The sequence below is a fragment of the Nematolebias whitei genome, chromosome 7 (genome assembly GCF_014905685.2).
Source record: "Nematolebias whitei isolate Nwh7 chromosome 7, NemWhi1, whole genome shotgun sequence".
In the NCBI taxonomy this organism is placed as follows: Eukaryota; Metazoa; Chordata; class Actinopteri; order Cyprinodontiformes; family Rivulidae; genus Nematolebias; species Nematolebias whitei.
The window spans coordinates 37101118-37111880 of record NC_056504.1 but is presented as its reverse complement, the minus strand read 5'-3'; the positions used below and the strand labels follow the sequence as shown (position 1 = coordinate 37111880).

Genomic DNA, 10763 nt, shown 5'->3' with positions numbered 1-10763 from the left:
GATGGATGGATGGATGGATGGATGGATGGATGGATGGATGGATGGATGGATGGATGGATGGATGGATGGATGGCAAAGCCAACAAGCTGGGTGTTAAAACATAGTTATCAGATAACTTTAATGTTTTTTTTTTTTTTGTTTGTTTTTTTAGATGAATGGGGCCATCGTGCATTGAACCTGTCAAAAAGACAAAAGCACTAGTTTTATTTGTGTTGATTTTAGCAACAGACCTTCAGCAGCCATTAATGACCAGGTTGTTGAGGTTGTGCTTAAATAGAAATATCACGGCACCAGCACTGACAATAAACTTAGAGCTTTGACTCGTTAATGCTGCCTTCAAGAAAGCCTCCCAGCACCTGTTTGTATTGCAAGTTTTTGGTTTATGTCAATCCGGTGTAGGTTTTATTGTTGCTTATATTAAACCTGAGTTCACTTTTTTCATTAACCAATTTGGGTCATTGTCTCTTACAAAATGAGCCGGCTCAGGTCGTTTTTAAATGCAGAATCTCACTTGGCTGCAACTGCTGCATCAAGTTGGAGAACATGTGTTAGTGAGCCTCTAAAATGCTAAAATGGGTATGATGTGAGCAGAGGAGGTCGGTGAATCTATGTGCATTGGCTAGAATACAATTTTGCAAAACATGCACATAAAAAAAGGCTGGCTGCACAAAATGGGGCTGCAAAGCTTGGTAGCTATAAGCAGTCTGTCTACAACAAAAAATATATTTGTTCTTGCAATATTAAGACAATTTTGACTTCCCAACTAGTCTCTAACTGTTTCAGCCCAGTGAGCTATTGGCTGCTAATATCTTTTTTTTTTTTTTTTTGGTCATTTCTTTGAATGTTCTTGCAATTTTTTTTAAATCTAAAATTAAAAAAATGTGAAATCTTGCTCTAGATGACCCCAAACATTCAGCCCAGCCAAAATTCAAGATTATAAAAGCTTGGAGCTCATTTGTCCCTCTTGTCATCAAGCTTTTCAACAACTTGAGATGACTTTGTAAGTTAGATTTTTTATTATTATTATTATTAATATTTGTTAATGCTTAGTACTGATTGTTGCATTATTGATATAAAATAGTCTAAATGTGAAGAGTTGAGTCTTTATTCGCAGTAAAGATTAAAGACTTGATACACTTAGAAATTGTTGAGAGTTCAGATTGTATGCTAACAGTGGGTCTAATGTCAGAAATGCAAAATCTTCCAGGGGATTTGGACACTATATATTTGAATTATTAATTAAATAATTAATTAAATTATTAGTAAATTCAAAAAAGACAGAAATCACACTGTAAAAACATACAAATAAGTAAATAAAAACTGCATCTGTAAGAAGAAACTGGTGTTTGGGGGTTGGGTGTTTGTGGTCCAGTCTGCACAGCACATTGCAACTGTACGCTTGCAAATCCTGCCTTGTGGTTTTCTGGCGGGCCTTTCTATCCACTCTCCCATCTCAGTCTCACTCTCACTCTTTCTCACACACGAACACTTTCTGCAGCTTTATGAGTACAACCAGTGCTCTCTTAGGTAAAGCTAAAACGATTCGCCCGACATTTCTGAAGAGAAAGCTGCAACAGCACGGTGAAGTGAGAACACAAATGATTCACCCGTTTTTCACTGTGAAAGAAAGTTTCTGTTTACGTGTCGTGGTAAAAAACAGGAAGTTAACTGGATAAGCAAATATATGCAGATACACGTGTAGTTCAAAAAGCACTTTTTTCTGGTCTCACAAAATGCATGAGTGATAGTAAAGTAATAAAACATACTGATGGTTATCATAAACAAGCATGGGTAACTATACATTCATTTGTTCTTATGTGTAAAAATTATTGGATCTCATTCTTTGACAGTGTTACAAATTATTATATAATTTAATTTGAATAAACAACTGAGAAAAACTCATGAATAGTAAACTATAGATTTCTGAAGGACAACTTTGTAATTTCAGATCTTCCTCTGTGGAGCACGCCAGTCATTTTTTTTTGGCAGGACTTTTGTTGTGTGATGGGGTGGGGGGGGGGGGGGGGGGGGGTTGTTCCTGGTCACAGAGGTCATAAAAACAAAACCACAAACCTCAGCATCCCGTGTTCAAGTCTAGTGTTGGACCTTTGTTTCATTCCCCTCCCTTCTGTCATTTCCTGTCATCCTTTCTACCTTTCAATAGAATCAAAATATACCTTGAGTTTGGCGCCCCCTACTGGTTACATGAAATAAACCGTTCGTGTCAAATTTAACGATGAATAAAATAAAAGGAATGGATTTTTTCTCTCTTTTTTTATGTTTTTGTTTATGTTGCACCAAGAGACTACCATAAATCATATAAAATATTTTAAAACATCACTGTCTTTTTATGAAATCATTTTATGAAAGATGCTTTTTGTTCCTGATTCAGTTTGTGTTGTTGTTGCTGCTGTGTTTGCTTTATTGTAGAAATTATCATTGCTCATCTCTTGCCACTGTTTTTCAGTGAATGACATCATAAGAAGAGACATGAAAGGACACGGTGGAGACTGATCCTGCAGCATCATTGAAGACTGACACTTTCAGACTTTAAGCACTGAGCTTATCGAATACAGAAAGCATAATGGCAAACATTAGGAGCTGATTTATTATGGACTTATATTCACTCTTTTTCAATAAACAATGCTTCTTTTGGACTGTAGGAAAGATGGTGGCTCGTTCAGCTAAAACTGACCTGAGATGTGTTATTTTAAATATTAATAATTAAAGAAAATTGTGTCAGCTTTTAATACCTATACAAAATAATTAGTCATTTCTTCATTATTTTCTTTTTGTTAATATATAACTGTACAATTGCTCCTATATGCATGTAGAAAATATTTTTTTTATCAAATAAATTCTGTTTATATTACTCTCAGTGCGAACTATATGTAAAGTTGAAATGAACAGATTTTTTGTATTTTTTACATATTTTTGATGGCTTAATCCATTCTGGCATTAAGCTCATTCACACCAACACAACATTACCCAGAGTTCGACACAAAGCTTGGTCCTTGCATTGGACTTTACAGAAGCTGAGCTCACTTTCCCTGAGATTGTCAGATGGAGGGAGCCCATGAACTGCTGGACTACCAAAAAGCAGAATATTGAATATTTACAAAAGCAACAAATGATTTAAGTAAAATAGACTTGTTCCTTTAGGGTTAAATAAAGCATTCATTAATTCAGTCATTTTACACTGTGTTCACAATTGTATTGAATATAGTACTTGTGCATTACCTCCCACTTTTGATTCAGGAAAAATTATCAATAAATGATCCCATTCAGGGTTAATAGGAGCTGCAGTCAAATCCAGAAGTGGATACATTCTGGACAAATATTCCTCACGGGGCCAGTACTGATATAAAATACACAATCAAGCATTTTTAATTTTGTGGTAAAAATAAAATCACCAAATGACCTAACAGCTTAAGAAAAATAAACATAAAGCTGCCAGTTATATTTTCTTTTTTGTTACTTTATGTCTATTACAGTATGTTATTCAAGAAAATGCACATAGTTTTACAAATTAGTTTATAGTTTTTTTTTTGTTTGTTTTTTTGAAAAATATAAAAAGAAAAACGCTGTTTCATAATCCTTTCGGTAGTACTTGTACTGTGATCTTAAAAAAATGCGTTGTTTTAAACTGAACGCTAGAGGGCGACATTTTCAAACCAATCTTCTAAAGGAGCGGAAGTGGATCACACATTCATGGCGTTACTTCCGGTTATTTATTTTTTTTCTTTCCCCGTTTGTGTACTGTACTACATAATACACTTTGTTTGTGTTCGCTGTTTTCCTTCTGGGGGGTTATATTTTCTTTTTTTGATTTTATATTTAACCTTCCTGTAGCAACAACGACGTCCGGAAGCTCCTCCACCTCTTCTGGTGAGTTTTTCTTTCACAAAGCTGAAACGTTCAGCTTGATAGGTCTGCCCCGTGGCTACATGACTAATCTAGATACAAATATCGCTGTAAACAACGTGTATTGTAATAAATATATGGCAAATGTTGCTTTTTTTTTAAATAGTGCTTTTGTTGCACGTTTAGGCCTCTGAAGGACCAGTCCAAACAGCAGCATGGAAGAGCTGGACCTGTCCCCCCCTGAAGTCCCCGAGCCCACCTTCCTGGAAAGCATACTGAAATACGGGTTATTACTTGGTGCCCTTTTCCAGCTTATCTGCATCCTGGCTATCATCTTCCCCACATCTAAAAGCCATGAACAGGTAGGTGGAAAACACAACGAGGAGAGGAGCAGGGTTACTTTTGAAACTTGGGGACCACCACCCAACTAAATGTTAGTCACAGTGGGATTAAAATAATTTATTCAGTCATCAGTGTAATTTATCTAAACCTACCTAAACCAAAGAGAGTTGATTCAGCCAGACTTCTTGTGTTATGCATCGGTAGATGTATGTTTTCTCGCCTGTTTAGTGTAAAACATAAATTCCTATATCAAAAGTTATACTTTCTGTTTGATGCATTCTGTTTTTATTAAACCAGTGCATAATATACTTTCTAAAATAATGCAAATCAAAACTGTGCTTGACAAATTACAGTAAAATTACATATAAACATGAGGAGGAATTAAGTTAATTTGACTTATAATCATGCCAAGTTTCCTCAGGATGCTCATCTAAACCATTAAGACACATTCTCAGTTTAAGCTGTCAAAATATTTGACGCACGGCTGAAAAGAATCAGGAAAATACAAAGCAGTTTACAATTCTGTCAGCAACGTGTGCTCTGATATGGTAATTACAAGCATGGGTGTGTTAAAAAAAATGTCAGTTTGTAAAATATCTTGGACGTTTTTACGAAGTGGGTTTGATTGATGCTCGGTTATTGTTATACTTGCAGTATTGGTTGAGTTGTATGACATCCAGCTAGCTATCTGGACAACCGCCAAAGGAAAACAGCCAGGAGGCATTCTAATCAGATGCCTCAACCTCTTCATCTGGTTCTTTTACATCCTGGATTAGTACAAACATTTCTCTGAGCGCTTTTTGGTTATGCCAGATACACTTCCCTCATAATGTTTGTCAACGTATTTAGATAATTATCTAAAATTATTAAAAGAATAATTGAACTTTTAATTAGATTGTTGTTTAGTTGAGGTACAACAGTAATTGATAATATGACTGTCTCATAAATAAATATGTTTAATAAACAGGGGCATAGCTTGGGCAATTGGATACATAGCTTTTACTAAAACACTTATTGTTAAACTATACTGACAATGTCAGAAGTCTAGAGGTAAGAACAATTAAACCCTGTAATAATCTGTTTTTAGGTGTCAGATTCCCTAATTTTAGCACTGCCTTACTAGTTTATTTTTATACAACTTGTAACAATGAAAAGCCTGCACTCACAGTAATAGTGCTGACAGGAAGGAACATGGCAGAATATGAGGTGCATGTGGGAATTCCATTCATCTATTTAATAAAAGTAAACTTGCATCAAAACGTAGACGCCTGAAAATCAAATTTTGCTTAATAATTACTACACATAACATTCTGTGCTTCTTGCGCGTGCAGCGTGCATGTAACAGTAAAACAACGTGCTTGTCGTTTAGCAGATACGCCATCTTCAAACTATTCTTTTATACTCGTGCTTTGCGATGATTTCTTTTTGCACATCTCTTCAGCAACCGTGCATAAGTTGGAGAACTTTAATGTTTTTTTTTTTGCGTTCGATCCACAGGAGGAGAAGGAGACCACTGATGGCAAGACTGTCGAACCGATGAAGAAACCAAAAGCAGCGGCACCCCAGATTCGGCAGAAACCAAAGAAAGAGAGCAAAAAGAAGCGATAGAATGTTTGTTACCTTGTTGTGAGAATAGGTGCGTTTCATCATTACTAGCATCTTAAACACAAACACCATTCCAACACTACGTTTGATAAACTTCAGCATGACTCTCAGTTGTGATATGTTTACAGCCAGCACATCCTTACAAACTATAACGAACCTCCATATTTGACTGAGTTTTTTTTTTCACTTATTATATTGTTTAAATAAATACTGTTAATGTATGTGAATTAAACCTAAAAGAAACTAAAACGCGTCATCTTAGCAAATTTTATTTATTACCAAATATTTGCTTGTTTAAAGAGTCAGAATTCATTTAGTCTTATTTTTAAAGCTAGTTTTCACACAGCTACGGTTTAAATAGTTTTACCTCTGAATCTTTTGTTTTTGTTCAAAACAACTTTTCTTATGTAGAATTTGACTATTACAGTTTCCTGAAGGTGTCAGAAGTGACTATATAAAGGAATAGTTAACAAGTTCATTTTATTTACCTTATTTTATTAATAAACGTGTCATGTGTGTTTAAGTGTTTACCAAATTGATGCTCTTTTGTATTAAAATGTAAGATGGATGGGACTATTGTGTTATTGTGAAATATTCTCTAGTTATGTGTGCAGAAAGACTCATTTTGTTTGTGCAGTTTTATGTATTTAGTTGAGATAAAACTGATTAAATTTTCAAACTACAAAAACATCAATCACAAAACATTTATTTGGAGATAATTTTTCCAGATTGAATTTGCTCCAAGTCAGACATTTGATGACTTAAATACTCTCTATTATAGGTCTCATTAAAAATATTAATTATGCACCAGTTTAGTTAAAGTTAATGTCTAATTAAGTTAGCCACTGTAAAGAATTTCTTTGTGCAGTCTGAACAGTGTACTCGGTTGAAAATAAATACTTCCTTTATTACTATGTTAGTGTGTAAATTAATCTGATAATTTGACATCGGTTCCAGTTTTCAGTATCGATTTAATGAACGTTAAAACCCGGGATGGATTTATATGAGCGTATCGATCCCGAATCTTCCGTAAGAAAAGTGTGTTGCTAAGCAACCGGTTTTATTCAGTAGCATCTAAGCTAACTAGTCTCGATGAAAGTGACGATTTAGCCACTGAACTTGTCCGTCCGGTTGTGTTGCATTTCAAAATATATTTTAATACATTAATAGACACTAAGCATAAATATTTGGTGTCGTGCTGAATTAGCTATGAACTGAACGATTTTATCTACGAAATGAAGTTGCGCAGTTTTTCGTGAATTCCCCTGGCGGTATCGTTGCGTAAAAATCGTAAATCGTGTTGAGTTTTTTTGTTTTTTTTTCACTCGTGTGTCGTCAGGGTGGCCCCCCCCCCCCCCCCCCCCCTCTACGAGCCTCGTCTTCTCGCACTCCTGCTCGGCCGCAGGATTTGACGGCGCTGCTGTCGGCTCAGTCCGGCCCCACCACCACCACCACACCGGCAGCTACGCCCGTCATGACCTCCTCCTCCCGTGATTCTGCTGAAATCCGCTGAATGGGATTCGTGGCCGGCCCGAGGTTTCCACAGCAACTGCCCGTCGGCTTCCATGATGTTTGAAATGAGGACAGCCTGACTGGGTTCCTCTCTGCGCCTCAGATCTTTGGGCTGAATCTCAAGACGCGTCAAAGGTGAGTTTATTCTAGTTTTGTCTTTCATAGCGTTGATTTTTATTTATTTGTTTTGGGTGGGTGGTTGTAACAAACACCATTTAACGCTGCTCATTTTTTACATAAACACGAGCTGTTCTCTCCCCCTCCACACACACACACACACACACACACACACTTTCATTGTTGCACAGCGGGTCCATCAGTCAGCCTGTGGTCGGAGGCTCCAACATATGGCCGGTGCCGTTCGGTCTGCGCGGACAGCTACACCCCAGAAAACGCAAATGTTCGGGTTTGCTGCTCGGCCGTGATGGCAGACGCTCAGAGGAGATCCAGCAGAAAACAAGCCGTCGGTTTCCAAAATGGAGCTGGAACAGCACCTGTTTTGATTCATCAGATCAGGCCACAGACGGACTGGGAGCTGCTGCTGTCACTCGAGAGCGCTGGTTGTTTTTTTTCATGTCCATTCACAAATCCACTATTACTCGTGATACGGATCCGCCCGGCCTAGACTGATTGTACATGCTTTTATTTGTTTGTTTGTTTGTTTTATTCCCTGGCAAACATTCGGTTTGACAGCTGCTGCTCCTGAAGGCAGCACCCCACCCCGTGTTTCTTTGAAAGCAGCTTTGCTCACAACTGCTCTTATTTCTGCAAGAAAATGGCTTCATCTTCCTTCTAACTACCTTTGAAGTCATCTGAAAGCTCCATATTTAGCTCTTTTTTTTTTTTTTGGCCACGAATCTGCACCACTTTAATAGATACCAGTATACCTAAAATATTCTATATGACCAATTAAAACGTTTTACAAACAGAAAGTGGGTCAAACACACCATGCTGTGTCCAAGGTCATTAAAAATGACGTGTATTGGCTCCAAGCATTATTTATTAATCAGTCAGCTGTTTTCCTAATTGATCGCGGTCAGCAAATACTGAACACACTTGGTAATTAGTTACAAAATTTAAGCTTGCACTTTTTGTCCCAGTAGTCTGCCAGTTAAAGTAAATTTTAAGGTACTCAACACAAAGTATAAACTGAAACCTAAAGGTTATCCTGATTCAGTCTGAAAGAGTTTACTCCAGTACTCTTCCAGAGATACAGTTATGTACTTTTATGACAAGAGCAAATAATATACATACATTTTATTTTAAGAAATCCTCATATAGCCCCATAAATGTAGGGTTTATTGATACTATAGTAAGAATAAGTAAATTATTTGTAGCTGACATGAAACTGCCATCATGTTGTGTAAAATTAATCATGTCGAAGCAGCCGTTCCTGGTGGCCTGGATCACTGGCTGCCAGAGTCCAGTCAGAGATGAGCGGAAGTGTTTTTTTTATTAATTTGTTGTTGGTTTTTTTATCAGCAGAGTGCCTCAGTCCTTCCCTCTTCCTCCTTCTCTTTATCCTCTTGTCTTTCCTGTGCGTGTTTTGTCAGCACAACGATGAGAGGACTAACATCCAGGCTCGCAGTCTCCAAACCACGTTGGGTCAGTAATGAAAAGGTCTAGAAGAAAAGACATCCAATGTGATTCTTGGGCTGAAATGGAATTAGACTTGAAGGGCACGTTGATGGATTTTCTCTTATCTGGCCCAGCCTGTACATGTATTGTTTAATGCGTGACAATTTCATGTCATTGTGTATCTGAAAACAGCATTGGACAGAGATTCTAATGTGCACATTTCCTCTTGTTTTCATCTTTGGGAACCATCACTGACCCCTCCTACTCCTCTTCCTCGCCTCCATTCCCAGAGGGCAGACTGTAATTTCCCCACTGAGCTGAAACATTAGCTGGAGCTCCTTCTATCTCTGCAGCACGGTGGCAACTGGTGCCGTCTGTTGTGACTCAGTGAGGTTTGTCATGACCAAATGTGCGGATGTTGTTCAGGCAAATGTAGTGCTTTTATAACTTGTGGAAAGTCAGAGGGCTCCTTACTAAAACACTGTTGTTAAATATAAGTTGCAATAGGGTGCAAACATCAAAGTGCATGCTCAATCATCCAGGTACAAAATCCAATAATGGTCAATCAGGTCAACAGGACAGTTTTTTTTTTTTTTTTTTTTTGTAAAGACGTTTCACCCTCTATCTGGAGGGCGTCATCAATAAGTTTGGAGATTTGTTGGTAGAAATGCAATAAAATGCTTTTATTTGTGGAAATTAGGTTACTGTATTTTTTCACAGTGGTCAGCAGTGATGCATAATAGATGCGACTTATACGGCGAAGCGACGGCGGCATATTTATTGTTCTTTCTGCACATTTCATCACCAAATTACCTCACAGTAGATTATTTTTCACACAATAATTATAACATTTGCATCAAACCTTTAAAAAGTCACGTCAAAGAACATGCATATTAGCGTAGTTTCCTTTAATCGTATTGGACTGACTGTCATGTAGTCCATGTTTCTTCTAACATGTTAATGCTTGGTTCTCCTATGAAGCAGATAAAGGGCATACATCGGGAATGGAACATTGTCTTCAGGACACTATGAGTTGATTCTTACTTTTGTGATCATGGCCCATGTTTTTACTTTGGAGGCAGACTTTGTTGACTGTAAACACTAAACTGATTTGTGTTGCCTGCATTTGCACTCCTCTTATCTGTCAGATCTTTTTTGCTGAACTAATTTGCAAAATTGAGGAAATGATTTCTTTTTTAATCCTACTACCTCCCAGAAAAAGTTTGTAGACAGCCAACTAATGACTTAGGAACAAATATATTTTCTGAAACCACTTTTTTTTTTTAATTACACTCTTTGAAGAGGAAGGTGCATTGTGGGTGGTTTATGTTCATATGCCACAAAATTATATGCTTCAGACTTTTATACCTGCTGCACTTTGGGGAAAAATACCTAGTCGTATTGTTATCGTGTAATAACATTAAACAGCTTGAGAAAATATATACTGTAAGTATTTGAAATAAATTACATAAAATGATCAGCAGGACTTAAAAAAGATTTAAAAGAGATATCAATGTGCAGATATTCACCCTAAACTCCTATAAACCTTCAGCAGCCTTTTCTCTGATAGAACAGGAATCTTTCCAAGTAATTTCAGTCCCTTCAGTATTTCCTCTAAATATCTATCTATCTATCTATCTATCTATCTATCTATCTATCTATCTATCTATCTATCTATCTATCTATCTATCTATCTATCTATCTATCTATCTATCTATCTATCTATCTATCTATCTATCTATCTATCTATCTATCTATCTATCTATCTATCTATCTATCTATCTATCTATCTATCTATCTATCTATCTATCTATCTATCTATCTATCTATCTATCTATCTATCTATCTATCTATCTATCTAT

The 10763-nt window shown here is 36.8% G+C and overlaps 3 protein-coding genes across 4 annotated transcripts in view; 2 read left to right on the top strand and 1 right to left on the bottom strand.

The window, feature by feature from the left end:
- Nucleotides 1-2557, top strand: part of LOC119411871 (nuclear factor of activated T-cells, cytoplasmic 2-like) — a 13813-nt gene extending 11256 nt beyond the window's left edge. Inside the window, exon 10 of the mRNA XM_037678820.1 lies at nucleotides 2468-2557. Within this exon, the coding sequence (XP_037534748.1) occupies nucleotides 2468-2514 (47 nt within the window). The 3' untranslated portion in view covers nucleotides 2515-2557. The remainder of the gene's footprint in view (nucleotides 1-2467) is intronic.
- LOC119411874 (nuclear receptor coactivator 5) overlaps nucleotides 1-10763 on the bottom strand; it is a 615997-nt gene that overhangs the window by 366666 nt on the left and 238568 nt on the right. The gene's annotated exons all lie outside the window — the stretch shown is intronic.
- Nucleotides 3714-6671, top strand: manbal (mannosidase beta like). The gene is made up of 3 exons (XM_037678833.1): nucleotides 3714-3888; nucleotides 4051-4226; nucleotides 5704-6671. Exons 2-3 carry the CDS (start codon nucleotides 4080-4082, stop codon nucleotides 5812-5814), a joined length of 258 nt encoding a protein of 85 aa, XP_037534761.1. The 5' UTR covers nucleotides 3714-3888; nucleotides 4051-4079; the 3' UTR covers nucleotides 5815-6671.

Excerpts from the sequence above, each read along its gene's own strand:
- manbal (XM_037678833.1), top strand. The coding sequence starts at position 4,080 with ATGGAAGAGCTGGACCTGTCCCCCCCTGAAGTCCCCGAGCCCACCTTC. Across the intron at positions 4,227-5,703 it reads CATCTAAAAGCCATGAACAG|GAGGAGAAGGAGACCACTGA; the intron begins GTAGGTGGAAAA and ends TTCGATCCACAG.